The sequence below is a fragment of the Notamacropus eugenii genome, chromosome 2 (assembly GCF_028372415.1).
Source record: "Notamacropus eugenii isolate mMacEug1 chromosome 2, mMacEug1.pri_v2, whole genome shotgun sequence".
Classification (NCBI taxonomy): Eukaryota; Metazoa; Chordata; class Mammalia; order Diprotodontia; family Macropodidae; genus Notamacropus; species Notamacropus eugenii.
The window spans coordinates 325,356,337-325,382,744 of NC_092873.1; the positions used below are offsets into that span (position 1 = coordinate 325,356,337).

Here is a 26,408-nt window from a genome sequence, read left to right on the forward strand (position 1 = left end):
GAGCATTGGAGGTGTCCAAGCAGGAGACGAAGGATCATTTGCCTTAGGGCCCTAGAGGGTTTCAAAGCACTGGCCAGGTGGTAGACCTTAAGGACTGCTCCCGCCTCTTGAATCTTTGAGGCTCAATGATTCTGTGATTTCTCTGGCATAAACAGTTGGGACAGAGGAAGGGAGAGAAGTGGTGTCAGATGGCCTATTCTGGGAGTAGCTAAGCTTTTCTTGATATTAAGGGTTGATTGTGTCACAAAGAACAACATTACCTTCCCCAACTCTCCCTTCCGTATCACTTTTATCCAAGGTCAGAGATCTAGGGACTGAATCACAGGGTCAAAGCCAAGGAGTGTTTGCTCAACACCTGTAACCTACCCCAACAGGTCCCAGGTCTCTTCTCCCTACGCAACAAAGCAAGATCTGCTTAATGGGAGGAGATAGTAGGCTTGGGTCAGGGAGGCCAGTTAGGCCATTTCTGGCCTGGCCAAAAAGGCTCCTCTGAAGGGATCAGAGCAGGACACCAATGGATTCCCCTTTTCTAATCCCCTGAGCTGGAGTCAGGGCTGGGAGGATGCCCAGATGGACAGATGGAGAGGGCAAGGGGCCGGAGGAAGGATAGAAGGTCTAAACCAATAACAAGTTGGACTAATTGATAAGGAGCTTATGGGTCCAACAGGCCAGGTGGGGTGAGATGACCCACTCCTGGCAGCAGTAGGAATCAGAGAAGCAAGTAATTTTATCCTGCCGTGAAAGGGAACAGATCTGGAAGGCCAGCTTGGGGAGGCATGGGCAGTGATCGGGTTTCATTGTAAGTTTTCCACCAGAGCTAGGCTGCAAGGCTAGGGGAGCGCAGATCCAGGGAAAGGGACCCCAAGGACAGACTGAGGGAAGGGGCAAGGGACAAAAGGGCTAGAAGGGAAAAGGAAGGGGCAGAGCTGCTGGTGGCCAGGGATTCTTGGGGGGTGTGGCAGGGCAGAAAGAGAAGAGGGCCGTTGTGTTCAGCACCAAGCCCCTCTTCCTTCATGGGACTGACTGTTGGTTACTGATGGCTCTGGCCTCACTGAGATCTGGGAGAGTGCTGTAATCCTAGCTGTAGCTAATTAAGCCAGGCGGCAGCTCCTAAGTGTGCACTTTGTCTCATCCACCTCATCACTCCTCTCTCTCCCTCCCCTGCTTCGCTGATCATGTAAGAGGTGACCTGGTAGTGCCTCAGAGGTGGGTACCAGTCAGTGAAAGAGCAAGTGGCCCCAGGGACCCCTGACCCATGGGGTTCAATGAGGGGATTCCAGGTGAGTGCTAAGGAATAGGTGCCCAGGGCAGGTGGCCCCTGACCTGTGACGGCAGAGATACTCAGTTCCACCTAGCTAAACAGAATTTGCTGGACAGGAGAGTCTGGAGCAAAGTGGGTACCCACATCAGGTGGGGAAGGATAAGCCATTGTTGCAAGGGGTCCCCTGGGGGCCCCAAAGATGCCAACCAATGGGATCCACCAGGTGCTGAAGATTCAGTTTGGCCTGATCAATGAAGAGGATCGCTATCTGACAGCTGAAAGCTTTGGCTTTAAGGTAAATGCTTCAGCTTCTAGCCTTAAAAGGAAGCAGATATGGGTCCTAGAGCAGGACGATGGCAACAGCTCAGCTGTCTTCTTCCGAAGCCACCTAGGACGCTACCTGGAAACCGATCAGGATGGAAAGGTGTCCTGTGAGGCAGAGAAACCGGGCCGGGATGCCCGCTTCCTAATCGTCACCCACTCAGATGGGCGCTGGGCCTTGCAATCAGAACCCTATCGGCGATTTTTTGGAGGCTCTGAAGACCACCTCTCTTGCTTTTCCCCAACCATTACCCCTGCTGAGCTCTGGACGGTCCACCTCGCCATCCATCCTCAGGCCAATCTGCTGAGCATCAGTCGCCGGCGCTATGCCCACTTATGCCCACAGGAGGATGAGATTGCAACTGACAGCAATATTCCTTGGGGTGTGGATGCCCTCATTACGCTTATCTTCCTGAACAAGCAATACTGTCTGAAGACCTGTGACAGTCGCTATCTACGCAATGATGGTAAACTAGTGTGGGAGCCAGAACCCCGGGCTCGCTATACTCTGGAGTTCAAAGCTGGCAAGTTGGCTTTCAAGGATTGTGATGGCAGATACCTGGCCCCCATGGGGCCCACCGGAACCCTTAAGGCTGGGCGCAGCTCCAAGCCAAGCAAGGATGAACTCTTTGACCTGGAGGAGAGCCATCCCCAAGTGGTGTTTATGGGCTCCAATGGGCGCTATGTTTCCATCAGACAAGGTAAATCGACTACTCCCTTTCTCCCCTTCTTCCAGACTCCCCTATGACCAGGGAGAGTAAAATCAGCAAGGCAGCTCCAGTACATCCAGCCCAGAATTGAGATGGGGGCTACCCAAGCTGAAAACCAGTCACCACTGCTTAGACTTGGTATAAGACTTGGTGAAATTGAGAAGTTCACGACCAGAGAAAGGAGTATGCAGAGGTCAAGGTTATTGTATAAAAAGAGTTACTTTCAGGAATTTCAGTCAGTTCAACAGATATTTGTTAGGCATTCCTTCATCCATTCTTGTGTGCATATATCCATGCCATGCATTCAACAAACATTTTTAAAGCATCTAATGACATCTGCACCTAATATTGTGTGCTAGGTTCTAAGGGTACAAATAGAGAATTTGACATAGCCTTGACCTTCAAAGAGTTTTTACCTTCAATGGTAAGCAGCAGTAGAGAGGACCAGAGCTAATTAGACAGAAAATGATGGGGTCAAATGATGGGTCCAGATGAAGTGCTGTAGGGAAATTTCCATTTAGCTGGGGATGAGAGAAGCCTTGGGGAAGAGGAGGCACCTTTGAATCTTTGAAGGAAGAGAGAGATGCAGAAATTTTGGCAGAGATGAAGAGGGAGTGTTTTCCAGATATGGAGGTTTCGGGTAGCCTTATGCACGGGCAGACATACAATCCTTCCACTCCCAGAATCTATCGAAATGGGTAATTATAATGCAAATTAAAATGTGATAAGTAAAGGAGAGGGCTAACTGGAACACGTGAAGAGATTCTGGGAAAGAGAGATAACTTAAGATAGAGAGATTAGGGAAGGATTCAAAGAAGATGTGGTTCCTAAGCCTGACCTTAAAGGCAGGGAAGGACTTCTATAGACCAGGGGATCTTATTGGAGGCCTATGAATCTGTGAACTTGGAAGGGGGGGGGGGGGGAATTGCATATTGATTTTCACTAACCTTTGGTTTCCTTTTTAATCCTATGTATTTTATTTTATGCATTTGAAAGCATTATTCTGAGAAGGCTACATAGATACTTCACCAAATATCCTGCCAAAGGGGCCCATGGCACAGAAAGAGTTAGAAGTGTCTGCTCCAGATAGATGGGGGTGGGGGGAGGGCAGTGACTGGGGAGGGTGCCCAGACTTGAGTAATTGCACACATAAGTGTGAAGGTAGGAAAGGGAAGGATAAGGTACGACCTCTACTATCTATGCTTAAGGCACACTGGAGATAGAACCGTGGGAGCTGAGTTGTTTCAGTGACTAGGAAGCCAGGATCTCTGAAAGGGTCAAGGGTGGAAAAGAAGACTGTGAAACAGTTCTTGAACTTTTGAGAGAGGGGGACAGTGACCCTGAGGTCAGCAGATGAGAGGCTGGAGTGAAGGTTAAAAGAAGAGAGGCCATGGGTGGGTGAGCATAGCCACTCTTTTCAGCTTTCTTTTATGTGATTAGATTATAAGCTCCTTGAGGCCAGGTACTGTCTTACTTTTTCTTATTTGTATCCCCAGTGCTTAGTATAGTACCTGGCACATAGTAGGTGCTTAATAAGTGTTTATTGAAGGGAAGCAGAGGGAGAAAGTCAATTCCCTCTGAGCGTCAGAGGGTGTGAGAGAAGGAGCAGCAGCCTCAGAGGGACTAGCCAGCCTTGGAGGGAATGTTTCGAAGTGTGGTATCTCCCGGAGAAAACCAGGAGTCAGTGAGAATCAGAAAAATAAAAGGAATGTTTTCCAAAAAAGGAAAAGATATAGGATGAAATAGAGCTTCCTTCCTTCTTTCTTTCCTTCCTTTCTTCCTTTCTCTCTCTCTGTCTCTCTAAAACAAAAGTATGTTCCAAAGAGTCCAGCAGAAAGCGAGGAGAGAAGATAATAATCCTGATAATAGCAATTATTAATATTTATAACTTTACATGTGTTTTTCATGCGACCCACACAAAGCCCTGTGAGGTAGGTACTATGATCCCCCATTTTACAGATGGCCAAACTGAGTCTGTGGGAGTTTAAGTAACATGCCCAGGGGCTGGGGAGGACTAGGGCTGAGTAGTATATGGAAGAGAACATGGAGAGAGGTAATAGGAAAAAAGAGTTGTTTTAAAAAAAAAAAAGTGATGCTTTTTATTTTTAAAAAACTTACTTTCTCTCCTGTTTACCTCCCCTTGTCCAAATTAAAAAGTGAAAAACGAAACTCGTAACAAATATACATAGTCAAGCAAAACAAATTTCCTGCATTGGCCACATCCAAAATATGTCTCAGAGAAAGGAATTTCAAAGTTGGGGCTAGGGAAGAATAATGGGCCCTAAGGAGACAGTCTAACTAGTGGAGGAGTCAAGTCTCTTTCTCCATTATTCTCTGCTCCTTCAACCTCTCCAGGAGCAGCCTTCTCCCACCCCCCCAAGGTGGGCAACCTGCAACGTCAAGACCACAGGTGCCCCTCTAGGTCCTCAAGTGTGGCCCTTTGACTGGATCTAGGTCCTCAAGCAGACCTAGAGGGCTACCTGTGGCCTCGAGGCTGCAGGTTCCCCTCCCCTGCTCCAAACCCTTGGAGAGGCATGGGAGAGGCATTGGGGATTAAGAGGCATAGACATGTATGTCAAGGAAGTCAGCCTCATTCCTAAATGAGCTCCTTTGGTGGTCTTAGTGAGAGAGGCAGAAAGAAAGAAGGACCTCCCCAACCTTCAGTTCTGAGGGAGGAGAGCTGGAACCATTTACCCGAAGTTAAGGAAAGAGCAGAGAAAGACCCCTCAACAGAAATCCCCCAATTCCCCCATGATCTAGGTCTCATATAGTTTTCCTAGACTCTCTTGGGTGCCCTTTGAACTCTAGAAAGAAAAAAATGGGTATGTTTTGTCTTCTAAAAAGCTCTGGAGCAGAAGTTCTTAATTTTTGTGTTTGTTTGTTTCAAGGACCTCAGGTTAAGAACCCTTCCCAGAGGGTAGGGAGGAGGAGGAGGGAAGCCATACCAGGGAACAGAGTAAGATGGCTTATGAAAAGCTGGATTTGAAAGTTGTAATTCCTGGGAAATTGGTGGAACTCTCCTGGTTTTCAGTGTTGTGTTCCACTCAAGTTCTCCCAGATGATGGAGGTGACTCTGGGCTCTTTATGTCAGTGCCAGGATAACCCAAGGTAGGGCAGGGCTCACAGGAGGTGGAACAGGAATTATAAGACCTTAGAGCTCATCTAGCCCAGATCCCTCATTTTTTTCAATTATGAAATATCCATTATTTGTTTTCCCTCCAACACCACCCCCCACTGGAAAAGAAAAGAAGAACAGAACCCTTATAACAAGTATTCATTTTGATGTTCGATCATTTCCGTCATATCTGATTCTTCTTGACCCCATTTGGGGCTTTCTTGGCAAAGACACTGGAGTCGTTTGCCATTTCCTTTTGCAACTCATTTTACAGATGAGGAAACTGAGGCAAACAGGGTTACATGACTTGCCCAAGGTCACCCAGCTAGTAAGTGTCTGAGGTCAGACTTGAACTCAGGTCTTCCTGAATCCAGGCCAGGAAATCTATCCATTGAGTCACCTAGCTGCCCCATTTACATGTTACCTCATTCAATTCAAAATAACCCTATGAGATAGGTGCTGTTATTATCTTCCTTTCACAGATGAGAAAACTGAGGCTATGAGAGGTTAAATAACTTACCCAGTGTCATATAGCCAATAAGTTTCTCAAACTGGATTTGAACTCAGGTCTTCCTATCTCCAGGCCCAGCCCTGAATCCACTGTGCCACCTAGCTGCCTGAAGTATGCATAGTCAAGCAAAATAAATTCCCATACTGGCCATCGCCAAAGATAGATGGCTCATTCTGTGCCCTCAATCTATCACTTCCCTCTCAGAAGGTGCATACATAGCAGTCCTTTGGATTTTTGCCTGGATTAGGTCTTTCAAAGTTGTTGTTATAACTGTTCTCTTAATTCTGCTTACTTCACTCTGCATCAGCTCATACAAGTCTTCCCAGGTTTCCTTAAAAGGGAAGGGAATAAATGTGTATATGGAACCTGCTGTATACCAGGCATTGTGCTAAGTGCTTACCAATATTATCTCATCTGATCCTCGAAACAAGCCTGGGAGGCTGAGGAAAGTGAGGCAGAGAGAGATTAAATGACATCCAGAGTCACACAGTAAATGTGTCTGAGGTTGTATTTGAATGAATTCTGTTCTTCCTGACTCCAGGCCATTGCTCCACGCACTCTGGCACCCCCTGGCTTCCATTCCTTTTATTATTTCTTATGGCATAATAATATTCTATTATGTTCACATACCATATTTGTTCAGGGAACCAGAAATGTTTCAGTCATTCCTAAACTGATGGGTACCCCCATAGTTTCCATTTCTCTGCTACTATGAAAGAGTTGCTTTACATCTTTTCGTACACGTAAGACCTTTGCCTTTTCTCTTCTTCAAGCAACTACCTCATTTTACAGAAAAGGAAACCGGAGCTAAGAGAGTATTATTATCTCTATTAAGTGCCTGGCCCTGGGCTTGGCTCACTCTTTGCTTTCGCTATTAAACAGCCTTTCCTCCCTTGAAATTAGGAACCATTTCTAGAATCAAAGAATTTTCAAGCTGGAAGGCATGTGAGATCTGCTTCATCTCAGTACTTTGTACAAGGGAAGAACTTAATTAAATGTTTGTCGAATGAATCAATAAATCAAACAAGCCCTCACTTGAATGATCTCATAATGTGCTTTGCACTTTGCAAAACTGAAATTGCTGTACAAATGTCAGCCATGATGATGACGATGATGATGATTAAGTAAATGAATGCAGGGGTCCAGAAGCTTTTTTTTAAAATTTGATAACTGTATTGGAATATAACGAGTTTCCTTGGTAATTTTATGTATTTTGGTTTATGCTTTTAAAATCTTTAATCTGAAAAGGAATTCATAGGCTTTACCAGATTAACAAGGGGGTCTGGCTACGCAAAAAAAAGATTAAGAAATCTCTAGAATAGAATAAATCAGTTCCTAAGGTCCAGTCGACCTCCTCTCTTATCTCTTTTTATAGTGGAATATCACTTTCTTCCCTTGCTCATCATTTGGCTCTTCCACCACCCTTAGGGAGACACAAGAAATGGTTGCACCAGGGCCTGTAGCTGTTTGACCTGTCACCCCCACCCTAGAACCTGAGGCCAGGGGTTTGAGGTGGGGTGGACACCAGCGTTCTGGGTAATCATATGCAAATGAGGACTTAATCTATTATTACAATTCCTCCCTCTTCCTAGTAATAGAGTCAGAGTTGGAGCCCCTGGCCCTGTGCCCAGGCTGAGCAGAGATGGGGAGCAAAGGACTGTAGGGATTTAAAGTACAAATTTGAGAGCTGTCCACTCTTTCTAGCTTTAGACACTCTGACACTGGAGCTGGAGTCAGGAGGACCTGGGTTAAATCCTGCCTCCCATATCTATTAGCTATGTAATGCTTCATCCCTCTGGGCCCTGGGGCCATGTCCCATGTGTAAAATGAAGGGGTTGGATTCAACGACTTTCTCTTCCACATCTAAACCTGTGCTCCTCTCACCCTGTGATTGCTCTGCCCTGCCCAGACCCAGAATCTAGTACTTTGGGGAAAAGGAGGAGAATGCTGGAAGAGGTGGAAGGGATTGGATTAGATGGAAGCCTAGAGGTCAGCCAGACAACAGTCACCTACCATGTGTCAGAACAGTCTGTGCTCATAAGGAGTTCTTAGTCTAATGGGTGAGACTACATGAAAATGAATGTGTGCAAATAAGATATGTTATTCCTCAGTCATGTTTTTGGTCATGCCCAGCTCTTCGTGACCCCTTTTGGGGGGTTTCTCCGCAGAGATACTACAGTGGTTTGCCATTTCCTTCTTCAGCTCATTTTACAGATAAGGAAACTGAGGCAAAAGAAGGTCAAACACGACCAAACAACAAAAACAGCATCCACTTCCCAAGGTTGTTGTGATGATCCAAAGGGAGAATAACTGTAAAGCACTTAGCACAGAGGCCAGCATATAGTAAGCAGCATATAAATGTTAGCCATTACTCTGGCCTCCCTCAATGGACCAAAGGCTGGATGGCCACTGGCAGGTGTTTTGTTGTAGGGGGCATCCCTTTTCCTAGTATTAGTTGGACTTGGTACCCTCTGCTGACCCTCTCCACTCTCAGATACTGAGATCTGATACTGTCTCAGTCAGGTCTGGGGTGGTTAGCCTTTTTTGCATTGATGATCAAGCATATATCGTACCTACTATGTGCCTGCTATTGTGCATTATAAATATTATATCATTTGATCATCATAGTAGCCCTAGGAAATAGGTGCTATTATGATTTTCTTTTTACAGTTGAGAAAACTGAGAGGCTAAATGACCGGCCTAGGGTTTTAAATATCTGAAACTAAATTTAAACTCAGGTCTTCCTGAGTACAGGCCTAGTACTCTATCCACTGAGCCACCTAGATTCTATTTTATATATTACCATTTTATAGGTGAGGAAACTGAGGCAAACAGAGGTTAAGTGACTTGCCCAAGGTCACACAGCTGGTAAGTGTCTGAGGCTGGATTTGAATTCAGATCTTCCTCACTCCAAGCCCAGTGCTCTATCCATTAGGCCACTTACCTATGATTAGTATAAATAAAGATACAATTTTACCCCCATCCAAGTTTACAGACCCCACGTGACACTTGGGAATTTGTGGACTCCGAGTCAAAAGCTTCTGCCTTAGTGTAACAGGATGGGTGGCTCCCCCAAGAACAGTCATTCTGCAGAAAGCTGGCCTGAGAGCCCTCCTTCACTTCCACCCCAGGGAGAAGAGTGGAGCAGCCTCATTGACAGAATGAGCAGCATTCAGAGGGCCATCTCTTCCTCTGTTCCCTTCCCAAATGAATGAGCAAGCCCACCAGAAGCCAAGTAGCAGGTCTGAGCTCTGAGGTTCCTCTAAGGACTCAAAATTCTCAGTCCTTGAACAGATCCATGATCTCATCAAAGTGGGCATTCCCCTCCCATGACACAGCTCATAAGCCACCCATCCCTATCCGTCCTGGGCTGCTCAGGCCCCTGATCTCCCATAAACTGACTACAGAGGGATCAAGGTTAATTTCATCGAACAACAAACAGCTTGCATTTATATATCATTTTAAGGGTTTGCAAAGTACTTTACAAAGATCTCATCTGATCCTGGCAAAAAAACTGGGAAGTAGGGGTTATTCCTATCCCATTTTTACAGATGAGAAAACTGAGATGGAGGGAAATGATTTTCCCGGGATTACACAGCTAGTAAGTGTCTGAGATAGGACTCAGGTCTTCCTGACTGTGGGTCCTATACTTCATATGCTAGTTCACGTTATGTAGCTGCTTCTCAAGGACAGCAGAGGAGCACACGGACCCTCTGGCAGATATCCTTCACTCTCGGTTGCTTCCTCTGTGGATCACTGGGAGAACGGTGCCCAATCCTGGGGCACTCTGGGACAGATTAGAACCATCCATAGGACTCCAAGGATGATGATAATGATAACAGGGCAGGTAAGTAATCAGGAAGACTCATCTTCATGGGTTCCAATCCATCCTCAGATACCAGCTGTGTGACCCTGGGCAAGTCACTTAACCCTGTTTGCCTCAGTTTTCTCATGTGTAAAGTGAGCTGGAGAAGAAAATGGCAAACCACTCTAGATTCTCTGTCTGCCGAGAAAACCCCAGGATGGGGTCACGAAGAGTTGGTTACAACTGAAGTGACTCAGCAAGAACAACAAATAGTAATAGCGGCTTATATTTATATGTCACTTTACAAAGTTCTTTCCTTAACAACAACCCTGTGAGGTAGGTAATACAAATATGATTGTCCCCATCTTTCAGATAATGAAAAAAGTGTAAGTGACGTGCTCACAGGTTGGTCAGATGCTTCGGATGGCAGAGCTGGGATGAGAGATCTTTAGACTCCACTTCCAATGTTCCCCTATGCCTCCTGCCTCCCCCTCTCCACTGGGGTTCTGTAAGTTGGAGAGGGCTGCTCTGGAGGATTCCTTCATTCTGGCAAAATCCTAACCCTGAACAAGACCTGCCTTCAGGGCCTCGACCTGTGGATGCCCACCAGCCCTAGGCTTGGGGCTGCTGCCTACAGGCTCAAGTGGATCTTAAAGGAAGATAATAGGGAATTCTTTGCAGGAGGATGGTCATGGCCACTGGCATAGGTCCCAAGCCTCCTCTCACCTTAGGTAGGAAGTCTCCCTCATCTGATCCCTCTCGGTGTTGGGGGAGGAGTTCCAGGGCTACCCCTACTGAAAGTTGGGCACCAGAGGAACTGGCCCTAACCCTCCATCCATCCTACTGAAGGGCTGCATTCTCCACAGCACATGTAGGCTGGTGTTTACTTGCAGTTGTCAAAGCTGCCTCCTCTTCATCACTTCCCCCTCCCCTCATGTGTGAGTTAGCCCCAACCACTGGGGCACCACGTGGGAAGCAGGTGGCACAAGGGAGGCTCTGAGATCTGCCAAGGTTCTGAGTGCTGCAGGGTTGCCATGGTAACTGGGCCTGGTTTGGAGAGGATGATGAGCTTGGGGTTTGGTTTACTCTTGGTTTGGGGGGAGGGAAGGGAAAGGGAGGAGGAACTACAAGCATCTTGGTAGGATAGGGGGCTCTAGCTGACTGTTGCCTTTTCCAGTTCTGCTGGACACCCTCCCTCAATTTGCCACCAATGCCTTTCACTTTGGTATGTCCCTGGCACAGCCCTCGGTCTGATCCCCTTCCTCCAGGGTCTCTTTGTGGGTGTGGTTAGGGAGCCAGTGTGCTAAGCTGTGATGCTCAGAAAACTTGGGCATTTGTAACCCCACTCCTTCCTAAATGGGGCCAGGCCCCTTGGGGCTGCTTCAGTGGCCTAACAGGTCCTTGAGCCCTCTGGTTCTCCCCCACACTGGGGCTCTGGGAAGGACAGAGCCCCCTGCTGTGCCTAACCCAAGCTGATTAAGAGGTGTGTTATAAATAGGGACGCCAACCCCATCTGATGGGCAGATGGAAACTACAGCAATCAGCTTAGCCTTCCAATTAGCAGTGATGATTTGGAGGATTTTCTGGGCAAACAGAAGGAGGTTGGCTTGACTATTTAGGGAGGAGAAATCAGGCACAGTGAGGGGACTAAGCCCATTTTTCCCTAGAACTGGATTTGAATGGATTTCCTCCCTTGGCTGATTTTGTCTCTCTTCCTTGGCTCCTCTTTGGGTCAGCTAGAGACCCCTTCAAAAAAAAGCTGGTAACCCAGTGGTCAAGGGTAGAAACATCAAACAGGCACCTTGGCTTCACACTGCCAGCAACCTTCCCAAGCACAGCTAACCAGACTGGGAAAGATTTAACAAAACAAATGAAAAAGGGCAAACTATGTGTTATAGTAGATAAAGTGCTAGCCCAAGAGTCAGGAGGACTCAAGTTCAAATCCAGCCTCAGACATTTATTAGCTGTGTGACCTTGGGCAAGTCACTTAACCCCAACTGCCTCCAAAACCAAAATAAACAAAAAAACAAAATAAATCAACAAGATAATAGAACATAATGTAAATATGATCTTTATATCTAGGGTAGCAGCCCTATTTCTATTTGAACTTGACACCAATGAGGCAGGTAGGTGACTCAGTGGATAGAAGACAGACCTGGAGTCAGAAAGACCCGACTTCAAATCCAGCCTCAGATACTTACTAGCTGTGTAGCCCTTGGCAAATCATTTAAATTCAGTTGCCTCAGTTTCCTCATCTGTAAAATGAACTGGAAAAGAAAATGGCAAATTACTGTAGTATCTTTGTCAAGAAAACTCCATGGACAGTATGGTCCATGAGGCCACAAAACGTTCAATACAACTGAACTGACTGAGCGACAGCAACAAATGGCACCACTAGTTAAGGGGGCCTTGGGAGAGATTCTGTGATCTATCTCATTTCCTGTGCTACAGGTAAGATTGATACCTCCCTTTGTCCATACTTATTCCTCCCTTCAGGGGCACTCTAGAACATCTGAACTTTTCCTTCCCTTCTAACCTATTTCCTCTTTTCTTTTTTTTTTTTAATTTTTTAAATTTTATTTTTTTCCCATTTCCTCTTTTCAGGGATCAACGTCTCAGCCAATCAGGATGAAGAGCTGGACCATGAGACATTCCAGATGCAAATTGACCGTGAGACCAAGAAGTGTATTTTCCATTCCAACACTGGGGATTACTGGACCCTGGTCACTCATGGGGGTATCCAGTCTATTGCCACACAAGTGTGAGCAGCCCTGACTACTCCTGGCTTTGCCCAGTCTCCCCTTCACCATCACCATCTCCATCATGCTCACCCATCACCACCATTGACACCATTACTGTTACAACCATCATCACACTCACTGTATATATAAACATGAACACAGTCACCATCACCACCTCCTTCCCATCACCATCAATCAATAAAGTCCAATCAAACACCACTTGCCAAGTCCCTTGCAAAGTGCCAGGGATATGAAGGCCAATATGAAGGCATTTTTCTTTTCAAGAAGATTACATTCAATCAGGGAGATATGTGTATATTTCCATGTAGATAGATAGGTAGATAGATAGACGGATGTATAAGTATATATCTGTGTATATATATATATAGCGTATAAACACATGTGTTTGTAAGGACAACATGTAGGAAATAGATATAAGGTAATTTTTTTGAGAGGGAGGCGGTAGTAGCTGGAGTGATGTTGAAAATAGGGCTTGATTTGAGTCTTAAAGAGGTGAGGATCGTTTCAGATGTGAGGGACAACTAGGCAGAGGCATATAGGTGGGAGATGGAATGTTGTATGAATGGAACAGTAAGAAGGTCAGTTTGGTTGGACAATAGGGCAGGTGAAGGTGAGTCAGGTAGAATAAGGCTAGAAGATAAATTGGAGCTAGGTTGTGGAGGGCTTTAAATAGGTTTGATCCTAGATGTAATAAGAAGAAATGGGGGTTAACTGAGTAAGGAGGTGACACGGTCAGATCTGCATTTTAGGAAAATCCCCTAAGGGATCTGCGGGGGATAGATTGGAGAGACTTGTTGTCCAGGTGTTAGATAATGAGACTCTGAAATGGGATGATAGCAGTGTGAGCAGAGAGAAAGGGACATATGGGAGAGATGCTGTGGAGGCAGAAACTACAATTTTGGTTAGATATATGAGGGAAAGAGTCTAGGACGAACTTGGATGGACTCAAAGAATGATGGTGCCCTCAATAGAAATAGGGAAGGGTGGGTTTGGAGGGAAAAATAAGTTCTGTTTTGTGTCATGTTGCATTTAGGATGCCTACAAGACATTACAGTTTGAAATGTCCAATAGGCAGTCGGTGATGTAGGATGGGAGCTCAAAAGAGAGACGAGGGGTGGATATATGGGAATTGTCTGATAAAGATGATAATTACACTCATGGGAGTTGACTAGCCCATCAAATGAGAGAGTATAAAGAAGGAAGGGCCCAGGACAGAAACTTGTGGTACAGCCTCAGTTAAGGGAGGTATGAAATGGGTAGTTGACCCAGCAAAGAAGATGAAGTAGGAGTCCAAATGAAGTCAGAAGGGTAGAAGGAGGACCAATAAAGGACAGAATCACAAAGCATACAGAGGAGAGACTATCCAGGAAGACAAGGTGTTCTGAGAGGTCAAGAAGGAGAAAAGAGTGGAGGAAGGATCATAGATCTGGTAATTAAGAGATAGTCCATAACTTTGGAGAAAGTTTCAATTGAGTGGTGGGGTCAGAAACTGAGAGAAGTTGAGAGAGCCTGAGAAAGGGAGGAAAGATTCAGGGTTATAACTTGAAGAGGAGGGTCTAGTGACTTTTTTTCAAAACTGGGAAGATGTGGATGGTTTTGTAGAACCATCAGATTTGGCAAGTGATAAATTATTCATAACTTTAGAAAAAAGCCGCTTCAGGTGAGTGATGAGGTCAGAAGCCAGACAAAAGTAAGGAGAAGGAGGGAGGGAAGGAGAGAGACAGAGAGGGAGAGAGAGAGAGAGACTGAGGTAGAAATGAGAGATCTAGGATTATAGCTTGAGGAGATGGCAGAGCCCATGGAGTTTTTTCAGGATGAAGGAGATGTAGGTGTGTTTGCAGGCAAAGGAAAGGGAGCTGTAGCTAGGGAGAGATTAGAGATTCTGGGAGAGCAGTGATAATTGGGAGGTGATCTTCTGGAGAAGCAGGAGAGGATGAGAATCAGGTACATGGCCACCACAAGAAGGCCTGCCTCAAGCAGTTCATCAGTCAACAAGTTTTTAAATGTCTACCATGTGCCAGGTACTGTCCTAGGTGCTGAGGATGCAAGTACAAAGAATACAACAATCCCTACTCAAAATGAGCTTACGTTCTGAGGAGGGAAACAAGAAGTATATATAACAATACTTAGTCATATGTGAATATATATGCATATATACATACAACATAAAGTGAATAAATGCAAATACATACACAGTAGTTACATGCACAAAGTAGTTTGGGAATAGGGTCTCTAGAAGTTAGGAGGATCAGGAAAGGCTTGATGCAGAAGATCATACTTGAGCTGTGTCCTTTTTTTTAAAGCAATTGGGGTTAAGTGACTTGTCCAAGGTCACACAGCTAGTAAGTGTCTGAGGCCTTCAAAATCTTGCCTTGGTCTACCTCTTCAGCCCAGAGGGCATTATTTCCCTCCTGTACTTAGAAATCCAGCCAAATTGGTCTTCTCTTTATTCTTCACATTCAATAATCCATCTCTGTTCTCTGTACTGACTGTGTTTCAAGCCTGGAATGTTCTCCTTCCTCATCTCTACCTCAAAGAGTGCCTTTCTTCCTTTAAGATGCAGCTAGGGGAGGGGTGCAGTGGAGGGAGCACTGGCCCTGGAATCAGGAGGACCTGAGTTCAAATCCGACCTCAGACACTTGACATTTACTAGCCATGTGATCCTGGGCAAGTCACTTAACCCGGATTGCCTCACCAAAAAAAAAAAAAAAAGATAGACTGAGAAATTTATATTTTATCCCAGAGGCAATAGGAAGTCCCTGGACTTGTTTGAATAGAGAAGTGATATGGTCCAATCTATACTTAAGGAAAATTAATTTAAATGTGTAGAATGGAATTGGGTAGAGAGAGACTTGAGTCAGGGAAACCAATTATGAGACTTTTGCAATAATCTAAATAAGAGGAGATAAGGGCCTGGACTAAGCTGAGTGAGTGAAAAGAAGTGTTCAAGAGATATCATGAAGGTTGAAACTACCTTGTGAAGAGGGGGACATTTTATCACCCTCACCACCACCATTTTCTTCACCGTCATCTTCCTTGCTAACACTATCACCTGATCACTACCAGCCATATTATTATCACTACCTCTGTTATCACAGTCACCAAGATTATCTCCAGTTGAACATCACTCCCTCACTGTCATCACTGTCACCATCACCACCACCATTGTCATCACGGCTATAATCAACGTCCCCATTATACCACCATCTTACTCACCACTACCCTTTCAGCTACAATTATCACCATCACTACCTCTAGCCTCACCCTCATCATCATTACTCTTATCCACTGCTGCCTTCAGCAGTAGTATTCATGGGACCTAAATGACCACTTTTCCCTTTTCTTCTCAATCCTCTGCTAGATAGGCCCCACCCAGTGGTGAGCCAGTGGTCTATGGCCCAAGGCATTACCTAGAAAGGGAAGTAGAAGGGAGAATGGCACCTCAAACTAGGGAAGAAATAGCAACTCTGCAGGGAGGGGGCAGACAAAGGCATGTATAAGGAACTTGGAGAAGGGTAGGTGGTTGGGGTTGAGACCACAGATGAGGGTAGACAGCTTTCTCTTCTACTTTCCCCTTGAGGTAGGGTTGTTGAATCCAAAGCAAATAAGAAAAATGGGCTTGATTCCAGAGTCCAGAGCTATGGTCTGGTAGAAAGAAGAGGGGAAAGAGACCTGAATGGGGCAGCTCTATTCTCAAGGTTAGGGCAGAGGTTCTTAACCTGACATCTTTATCTGTTTTGATAACTATACTTCAACATGATTGGTTTCCTTTGTACCCCTATGTATATTATTTTGTGAATTTTAAAATTATAATCTGTGATATCCATAGGCTTTGCCAGACTGTCAAAGGGTACCATGAAACAAAGTTAAGAACCCTTGATTTAGGGAGGCATTCTCCCATCTCCACCTGATATAGTGATTTTGATCTCTTAGGTTAGTTTGGGACCTGCTTTGATTTTCCTGGGATGAAACAGACCTTTTGGGTGACCCCAGACAAAGCAGGACTAGGTGGGTGGTGGGGCAGGCAAAGTTATCAGAGCCCCCCTTCCCAATGACATTGACATGCCCCTCTTCTCCCTTTCCCTAGTGCTGCCAAAACCATGTTTGAGATTGAATGGCGTGGCAGACGAATAGCACTCAAGGCAAGCAACGGGCGCTACATCTGCACAAAGAAGAATGGGCATCTAGCAGCCATCAGTGACTTTATTGGTGAGTGCTGGTCTGGGGAGGAGTTTGAAAGCATACAGATTTTAGAGTCCCTAGCAATGCCTACTTTGAGGTTCAAGCAATTACAAGTGATAGGAGGTTGGGTAGGAGAGAAGAAAAGAACCTCTATCTACTAATCTAGAAGCAGCTAGGTAGGGCAGTGGATAGAGTACCAGGCCTGATGTCAGGAGTTCAAATCCAGCCTCAGACACTTACTTGCTGTGTGATCCTGGACAAGTCACTTAACCTCAATTTGCTTCAATTTCTTCAACTATAAATGCAGAATAATAACAACACTTACTTCCCAGGGTTGTTGTGAGCATCAAATAAGATAATCTCTATAAAGCATTGAGTACAGTGCCTGGCACACAGTAGGCCTACTTTCCCTTTCCCTTTTCTACTAACCTCCACCAAGGCACATACCTCACCAAAGAGGGCTTACAAGGTGATCCCTCCCCAAAACATACACACAAGGACAAGTGAATGAAGTGATGGGTGCAAGGTAAGGCATCCCCATCCCCCTAGCAGTCCTCCTCTCCTTGGCCCAGGTGAGGATGAAGAATTTATCATCAAACTCATTAACCGGCCCATCTTGGTGTTAAGAGGCAATGATGGTTTTGTCTGCCACCATCGAAACTCCAACCTGCTCGACACAAACCGATCCGTCTATGACGTCTTCCACATCAGTTTCAGCGATGGCGCCTACCAGATCCGAGGTGCAGCCTTGGGGTGGGGAGCAGGGGTAGGGATCAGAATAGGGACTGAGACCACACTGTGGGGTCTGGTGCTAGCCGGGAATCACCCTACCTCTCCACTCCCACCCCTGTCCCTGTCTCTATTCCCCATTCTCGCCTGACAAGATGGTGAAGGAGAAGGTTGAGTAGCAGCAATCTGAGGAATCTGCAGTTGTTTCTACTTTGGCTCTGGCATTCTTAGAGAATCACAGTCAGGCAGTTGCTCCCCCTCCCTCCCAACCCCATACTTTCTTCTGATGTTATATCAGCAGGAAAGGAATGGGAACTAGAGGACACACCTACTGGTCCTGCATCACCTGTCACTGGCTGAATGAGCTATCTATAAGCATCTGGCCAGCCAAATGTGATAGAGCTAAATCAGAACCACCAATGGCTGAAGGAAAGCTTACCCAGTCAGCGACACTGACAGGAGGAAACAGAGAGAGAGTTAGTTTCCTTCTCATAATTATTTCTGGGAATTTTGTTAAATGTAAAATTATGCTTCCACCCCTGATATGGATAAAGTTAAGGATAAAACCTAGGAGAGGAAAAGGGGCCTGAGACAGAAAAGGATAGAAGCTAATCCCAGCTGTGAATGATATACTTAGGGCCTGGTGGGAGGGGGCTGGACCTTTCCTGCCACAGAAAGGAATCACACAACCTTTCTTCCCCCACTCCCAAACCCTCCACCTGAACCCCCCCCCCCCCAAAGCCACTACATGGAGCACTAGGGATAATGAGGAATATGCTGGGGTTGAAAGAAGCAGTGGAGGACTATGCAGTCAGAGTTCACAGGAAGTCTCACCATCCTCAGTGCCACTCTGCATAGACTTTCTAACCCCAGACAACTCCAGTCCCATCCCATGCAGTCAGCAGGGTTCTGAAGGAAAATTTGAGGGAGATGGGGACTAGAAGATTGGGAGGGGAGAGGAAAGAAAAGATGAAGTCTGGAGGGAAAGGGAGAAAATGGGCTGAAAGCAGGGATGGGAAGCCCTAGGATCTGCCCCTCCTGACCTACTTGCTCCCCACCTCACCCTCAGGCAGAGGCGGTAAGTTCTGGTACATAGCCAGCAATGGCAACGTGTGCAGTGATGGTGAAAGGTCAGAAGATTTCTTCTTTGAGTTTCGGGAGCGAGGTCGAGTGGCCATCAGAGGCAAAAATGGCAAATATCTGAGAGGAGCCTCTTCAGGCATGTTGAAGGCTGATGGAGATTCGCTTGCCTGTGCCACCCTCTGGGAGTACTGACTCCCATCTTCCTTGGATGAACCGTCTCCAGAGCCTCCCAGGAAAGAAGCAGGAAGACGCAATAGAAACAGAAGCAGGAAAGGAGCCTGGGGCTCTCCCTGGGGTGGGGTAAAGTGTGGGGGTCCCATCCCTCCCTCTTCTGACTAAAGCACACAATGCATGATCATAACTTCCCCCATCCCCATCTCCTACATAAAAATTCTGTCTGAGATTTGGCTTTCTCTGGTTTCTTGACTTTCCATGTTCACCTGCTCTGTGTCTCACATCCCATGCCCTGAAAGACAAAATAAGAATCTTTCCAGACAGATTCTGGGAAGGCTCCATCTGGCCTTCTTGTGCTGGCCACCATCACGATGTCCAGGGGTTCAGGTCATTACTCTATTGATGTACTCCCAAGAAAGAATATACACAGCTAAGGTTTGCCCACAGAAGGCTCTCCCATAGGAATAGACCCCACTGTCCTACAAGAGTGATTCTACTCCATTTTCTATGATGAGCCTGGAGAGCTCTGAGAGGCTGTAGCCTCCCACAATCCCCCTTGCTCATCAAGGTGACCTCAGGATAAAGGACGCAGCCTGAGAAGAGAATGAAATTAGAGTCAGAAAAGAAGGGGGAGAAGGGAGGAGTACAGGGAAAATCGAGCCTGTTAGAATTCCTGGGATAGAAAAAATGGACAATCCCTGACAGGAACAGAGCCTACAGAGAAGAGGAGCTTGGCCAGAACAGGACCAGGGCCAGACAAGTCAGCTTTGTACATTCCACTGGCCCAAATATCAACTTGACCTGTCCAGTTTCCTTATTCCATCCCTTCCACAGCTTTCTCTTCCCCCTTCTCTCAAGTCTTTTTTCTTTCTCTATCCTGCTCTTTCACCTGGCTGGAGCCCTCATTTCTCTGATACCTACTTTTCTAAGGGACCCTGAGACCTGGTCCCCTTGGACCCTTACATCAACTTCAGAGGGAAGAGCCAGGACAAGACCTGTCTCCCCTCCCCCTTTCCAATCAGCTCCTAATCTCGGGGGGGGGGGGGTCTCAGGGAGGACAAAGAAAGTCTGGACTCTTCTTTCCCTTGGGATTTTGTATGTCAGTTTCACATCAAGGTCTTTCCATTGTGATACCAGCTGGTACTAGTACTAATAATCACATTTCTAGAATGTCTTAGGCAGAAGAAGTTTCTCTTGTCAGACAGCAAACCCACTTCTGGCGTGGTTTCCCTGTTCTCCAACCACTCCCCTAGACATACTTAGAGAATCCTGAATCCCTCCCACTTTACTGCAGATCACACAGGCTGCAGTACATCTCTCAAAGACTTGTTGGCTTTGGCCAGCCTGAGGTGAGGTACCCACCCATGCATGCGCACACCATGGGCACAGTCACTAGCTTCACAGTGTGTTGTACACATCATAGATCTGATTCCAGCCCTTATGAAAGTAGAGGTCATTCAAACCAACCCCCTTGTTTTACAAATGAGGTAACTGAGACCCAGAGATAGTAAGTGACCTGCCCAGACTCATCCCCAACATCAGAGTCAGTGTTAGGACCATTCCTCCAAACTGTGGCCAGGCCTTCCAGAATGTAGATTGAGGATAGCTCTTTCCCCAGAAAGCACTTGGGAATATTTGTGGAATGGATTCAATACGAGGATCTAACAGGGTAATTTGTGTGGGGCGGCTAGGACAGCCTTGACTGTGGGTGGGTTGGGTGGGAAGGTTCTGTGGCTCCCAAACCCTCCCTTCACAGTCTGCTCAGTGTTCCAGCTTGCCTGCATCTCTCTGATTATCTCCAGGGTAACCAGCTGTACTGTGATCCACAGAGATATGGGAGAGCCAGGAGAAGGGGAAAAGGCTGAACTGAGAATTCCTTGGATAGGAATTTGGGGAAAATCCATTTTGAGTCACTCTTGGGCTCTGGAAGAGAGAGGGAGGGGTGAAAAGCTAGTCAGTCAACAAGTATTTATTAAGCACTATGTACTAGGCAATGGGCTGAACACTAAGGATGCAAAGAAAGTCAAGAAAAAAGATGTTTGCTCACAAGGAACTCGCCTAATGGGAGAGGCAATATGAAAAACACCTATACAAGATATATAGTGTATAAATGGGAGGTAATCTCAAGGGGACGGTACAGCTAGGTGATGCAGTAGATAGAGTGCTGAGCTTAGAGTCAAGAACATTCATCCTCATGAGTTCAAATCTAGCCTCAGACATCTACTCGATGTGAGAGCCTGGGGAAGTCTTTGTTTGCTTCAGTTTCCTCATCTGTAAAATGAGCTAGAAAATGAAATGACAAACCGCTCCAGTATCTTTGCCAAGAAAACCCCAAATGGGGTCCTGGAGAGTCAGACACAGCTGGAAACAACCAAACAAAAACAATAAAATCTCCCCTAGTACTTCTCAGTCTCCTTTGCTCAGTCATTCACGTCCTGTCCCTATGAGTGCACCCAACACTGTGTCTTGGTGACCCAATCATTTATATCTACACATGTATGTCTACCCAGATGATTCAACAGCCTTAGTCTCACTAGGGGAGAAGGGGACTGGGAAAGTCCTCTTGCATAAGAGATCTGAAGGATCTGAAGGGACTCTTGAAGGATGTCAGGGAGGCCACAAGAGGGAGAGGAGGAGGGAAAGCATTCTAGTCATGGGGGATAGCCAGTGAAAAGGAAGGGAGGTCGGGAGATACAAGTTTGAGTTCAATAAGACCAGTGTGGCTAGATAGTAGAATACATAGAAAGATTTAAATGTAAAAAAACTAGAAAAGCAGGAAGGATCCAAACGACTCTGAAAACCAAACAAAGAATTTTGTAATTTATCGTAGAGGTAAGTGGGAGCCATTGAAGTTTACTGAGTAGGAGAGTGACATGGTCAGACCTGTGTTTTAGGAAGATCGTTTTGGCAGCTGAGGGGAGGATGGGTTGGAAAGGAAGAGAAATAAGTTGGGCAGGCCAACCAGTGGACTATTGCAATAATCCAGGCCTAAGGTGATGAGGGCCTGAAATGAGGTGAGCCTGTACCAGAGTGGTCACTACATGAGTGGAAAGAAGGGGATATATAATGAGAAATATTGTAAAGATAGGGCTTGGCAAAAGAACGTTGCCCAGGAAAGTCCAGTAGGCAGTTGGTGATATGAGACTGAAACTCAGGAGAGTAAGGCTGTTAAATCATCTGGGTAGACACATGTGTAGATATAGCTGATCAGGTCACCAAGACAGTGCTGGGTGCACTCATGGGGACAGGACATGGATGACTGAGCGGAACAGTACAGGTAGGAAGAGCACCAAGATATATCAGTGATGAAGGAAATCCATCAGGTAAGGGTAGGAGGGGACTTGATTGCTGAGGGGATGGACGACTTGAATGTGGTGATGAAAAAGTCAAATCAATAAGAATTAATTACATTTACTATGTGTTGGACACTGTGCTAAACACTAGGGATACAATACAAGGAAAAAGGAAGACAAGTCCTTGCCCTCAAGAAACTTATATTCTAATAGCAGAAGGCAATTCATAAAAAGGAAGCTAAAAGGAGGAAGAGAGAAGGAGATGGTATCCAGTGCTTGATGGTGGAAGATAAAGCCTAGGGAGTCAGAAATGCAGGCTGGAGAGAAAAGACGACATGGCCTTTCTGGGCATCTTCCTTAAAATGGCGGTTCTGGAAGGAACCAAACAATGAGAGGGTGAGGCTGCAAGGGTGAAGGGTATTTCCAGTGTGTGAAGTCAATTTTCAGGGTGAAGGGGCTTCTGGGGCATGACAGAAGAAGTCTAGAGAATCTTTCTGTGTCCCTAAGGAGAAGCTGAGAGTACTCCTGCTCTCCTCTACACATCTGGGGTCATCCAGTTTGGTATAAAATCGATGTTGCCATTCAATCGTTTCAGTCATGTCCGACTCTTCATGATCCTATTTAGGGTTTTCCTAGAAAACAACACATTTAAAAAATGGGGTCATGAAGAGTGGGACATGACTGAAATGACAATAATAATGACAAAGATACTGGAGTAGTTTGTTTCTCCAGCTCATTTTACAGATGAAGAAACTGAGGCAAATAGGATTAAGTGACTTGCCCAAGGTCACATAGCTAGTAAATGTCTGAGGCCAGATTTGAACTCAGGAAGATGAGTCTTTGTGACTTCAAGTCTGGCTCTCTATCCACTGGGTCACCTAGCAATACCTTAAAGAGTTCTGGCTCTGGAGTCAAAAGACCTGAGTTTGAATTCTGACTCTGCTATTTGTTATTATTAGAAAGAATAATTTTTTAAAAAAAATAATTATCTTGTACTTATTGACTATGTGACCTAGGACCTATCAGTTTAGCCTGGTAGTACCCTAGGTAACTTCCTAAAACTATACACTATACACTGAAGACAGGTCTGCATCTGTAAGGGTAGTTCCTTACCTGGAGTCCTCAGTGTTAATGAAGCCAACAGAAGGTCAGGAAAAATAATAAAAATTGACTCATAGCATTTTAAGGCTTACAAAGTTCCTTACCAGATTCTCCACTGGATCCTCCCCACTACCCTAGTGTCACACCCTCAGCGTCTTGAGACCATGAGACCTGAATCCAGATCTTCCCCAAACCAAGCCCAGGGCTTTATCCACTATGACTCTTTTCCTCTCTGCTAAGTACTTCTAAGTGACCTTAGACAAATCTACTCCTTTGGGCCTATTTTCCTATCTGTTGAAATAGAAGAGATGATGTCTAAGCTCTCTCCTTCTGCTAAATCTCATGGTTGTCTGAACTCCACATGCCTAGGTCAGAGGGGTCTCTAATTACCACCCCCCACAGGGTGGTTCAGGGAATGATGAATCCAGTTGACTCTATTCTCTAGATAGGGTTCTTAACTTGGGATTTACAAGGTCCATGAATAGATTTCCAAGTCCATGAACTTGTTATAGGGGAAAAAAAAAACCACCTTATTTTCACTAACTAAAATTTAATTTCAGTTTCACTGACTGAAATTTAGCATTTCCTGCCATTTTTGAAAAACATTAATCTGAGGAAGGATTTGTAGACTTCCCCAATCTGCCAGAAGTGTCCAAGACACAAAGAAAGTTAAGATCTCCTGCCCTATGAACGAATGAGTGAGTGAGCGAGTGAATGAATGGATGAATGAACAAATAAAGCATTTATTTAATGCTTACTATGTGCAAAGCACTGACACAGAAAAGGAAAACAATCCCTGCCCTCAACATGCTCACCACATTCTAAAGGGCAAGACCACACTTTTGGAAAGTTTCAATGTCAAGTCAGATGGAAAAGTCCCATGATCCTTAGGGTGCAGTGGCAAAACAAGTGTTAATACTTCTCCTTTAATGTCATTTCCACTGATAAAATCATATCAATTTCTGATGCTGAACTATTTGACAGTGCCAAGGACTTTGGTGGCCAGAACTTTCCTTTCTGGGTTCCAGGTACCTGGGGCTATTAGCACAGGAGAACAAGGCCAGAAACACAGGAACCCTCAGGCAGGGATCTAGTCAATTAAATTAAATAATTATTTTAATAAATGTGTGCTCATTATGCCAGTTGGTTTCTGGTGGTTTCTATTCTAGTCATTACCTCAGTTTCACCACCTGTAAAATGGAGACCCTCCATTTTCATGCCAACATAGATTACCTGGGGCTTCCATCAAAAGAAAACAATGCCCCCTTGCTTAAATTTCCCCATAGCCTATGTCCTGGGCAGAGCTAGACCCTAATCACTGAACTCTAGGATCCTCAGGTCTACCTTCCCCCAAACTCAGTCTTCAGACATCTGTGGACTTTAATTGATGGCAAACTGAGCCCTTTTTCACCAGCAAATAATTTCTATTTGGAGGCAGCTAAGTGGTACAGTGGGCAAAGAATTGGGCCAGGAGTCAGGAAGACCTGAGTTCAAATCCAGTCTCAGACTAGCTGTGTGACCCTGGGCAAGTCACTTAACCTCTCTTTGCCTTAATCCACTGGAGAAGGAAATGGAAAACCATTCCAGTATCTTTTCCAAAAACCAATAAACAAATACCCATTCTGGATCTTGAAGAGTCAGACATGATTGAACAGTAACAAAGTGGTGCAATGGATAGAACACTGAACCTGAAATCAGGAAGACCAGGTTTCAAATTCTACTTCAGATACTTCCTAGCTATGTGATCCTGGGAAAATAAATTTCTTTTAAAATTACTGTTTTTTACATTATTTAAAAATTTTGAGTTTTAAATTCTTTCCCTCCCTCAGTATCCCCCCATGAAGAAGGCAAGCAATATATTAATTATACATGTGAAATTGTGCAAAACATATTTCCATATTAGATAGATACTTTAACCTCTGTTTGCCTCAGTTTCCTCAACTGTAAAATGAGATTAATAACAGCACCTATTTCTCAGAAACAAATCACTTAGCACAGTGCGTGGCACATAGTAGGTCCTATATAAATGCTCAGCTTCATCTCTCAACGTTTTGACTTAAGGAACTAAGAACCTTTCCTTCTGCTCTTGAGTATGAGGGTGGAAAGAAGTTGCTGCAGGAGAGGAGCCACACACTGCACCCTGCCTTACCCCCTTCTACCGTGGTGACAATGTGAGTTCTGAGAAGGATTTCTCGAGATCAGTCAAGATATGGAAGTGACTTCTCATTTGGTCATTGAACAATTCAGTGACTTGCTCAAGGTCTCCTAGCCCCAGATGTCTCTGTCTATCCCAGTGGTAAGAAGCACCCATCCTACCACTTTGCCAAGTCTGAAATTAGGTCACTTCCCTAGGGCCATGACCTCTTGAGAGCCAAAGGTTCCCTGGGTCCTCCCTAAGGACTAGCTCTGAGTCACCCAAAAGGATGCAAATCTGTCTTCTATAGCAGTGACTCTTCAGCCGTGAGGGTGTTGTTGTTGTGTTCATCCTTTGTTGCCAAAGAAGACCATGCCATCAAAGAAATGATGACATGACTTGCACTTGACTTTGTTTTTGAGTGAGGGAGGGCTGTACAGGTCACCAGCCTCACTTTTCCAGAGCCATCTGCATCCAGTGACCAGATATTCATCAGGATGACTGGAGATGTCCCAGGATGCAATAGGAGACCTTGGCCTCTTTAGGGCAAGGTCTATGCAGGTCCTCACTTAGGGTGAGGAAATGCCCATTTATTGAATAGGACTGTTTAAGAAGTAGTCAGGGGATAGTCCCTTTAATGAGACAAAGAAAAATAACTACATCAGGCTGGGAGGGAAACAGCAACAGTTACTATTGATAATCACTCTTAAGCCAAGAGGGTCCAGAAAACAGCCCTTAAGTGGAGCTTGGGCAGGGACCTAGTGTTGTCCAATCTATGGGCTTCAGAGTGCATTAAGGTTTAAGGGGAAAGGGGAAGAGGAAGAAGAGGAGAGGAGAGGACAGGAGAGGACTGGAGAGGACAGGAGAGGACAGGACAGGAGAGAAGAGGACAGGAGAGGACAGGAGAGGACAGGAGAGGACAGGAGAGGACAGGAGAGGAGAGGAAGAAATCTAGTCAGTAAACCCCAAATTAACTGGGCATCTTCTGGCCATCCAAATTTACCTTCCTTTGGAGAGGAGAAGGAAGGGGAGGGGGAGACAGTCAGGAGAGGAGGAGCTGAGTTACCCACCTAGCTGGGTCCCCATTCAGGCAACTGTGTCTACTTACAGATTGTTGTGTTCATCCTTCATTGCTGAAGAAGACCATGCCATCAGAGAAATGATGACATGACTTGCACTTGATTTTGTTTTGAGTGAGGGAGGGCTGTGCAGGTCACCAGCCTCACT

At 45.5% G+C, this 26,408-nt stretch overlaps 1 protein-coding gene and 1 long non-coding RNA gene across 3 annotated transcripts in view; one reads left to right on the forward strand and one right to left on the reverse strand.

The window, feature by feature from the left end:
- The window catches only part of LOC140527952 (uncharacterized), a 54,965-nt gene extending 44,249 nt beyond the window's left edge, over positions 1 to 10,716 (reverse strand). Inside the window, exon 1 of the long non-coding RNA XR_011974991.1 lies at positions 10,450 to 10,716. This is a non-coding gene — a long non-coding RNA (uncharacterized lncRNA). The remainder of the gene's footprint in view (positions 1 to 10,449) is intronic.
- On the forward strand, positions 1,461 to 18,841 carry FSCN2 (fascin actin-bundling protein 2, retinal). 2 transcript variants are annotated; one of them, XM_072645294.1, is made up of 5 exons: positions 1,461 to 2,283; positions 12,328 to 12,484; positions 16,573 to 16,764; positions 17,220 to 17,407; positions 18,466 to 18,841. In XM_072645294.1, exons 1-5 carry the CDS (start codon positions 1,461 to 1,463, stop codon positions 18,669 to 18,671), a joined length of 1,566 nt encoding a protein of 521 aa, XP_072501395.1. In that variant the 3' UTR covers positions 18,672 to 18,841. The 2 variants fall into 2 exon arrangements, with proteins under 2 accessions (XP_072501395.1, XP_072501396.1); XM_072645295.1 differs by having other exon boundaries at positions 16,573 to 16,694; positions 17,240 to 17,407.
- The last annotated feature ends 7,567 nt before the right edge of the window (positions 18,842 to 26,408 follow it).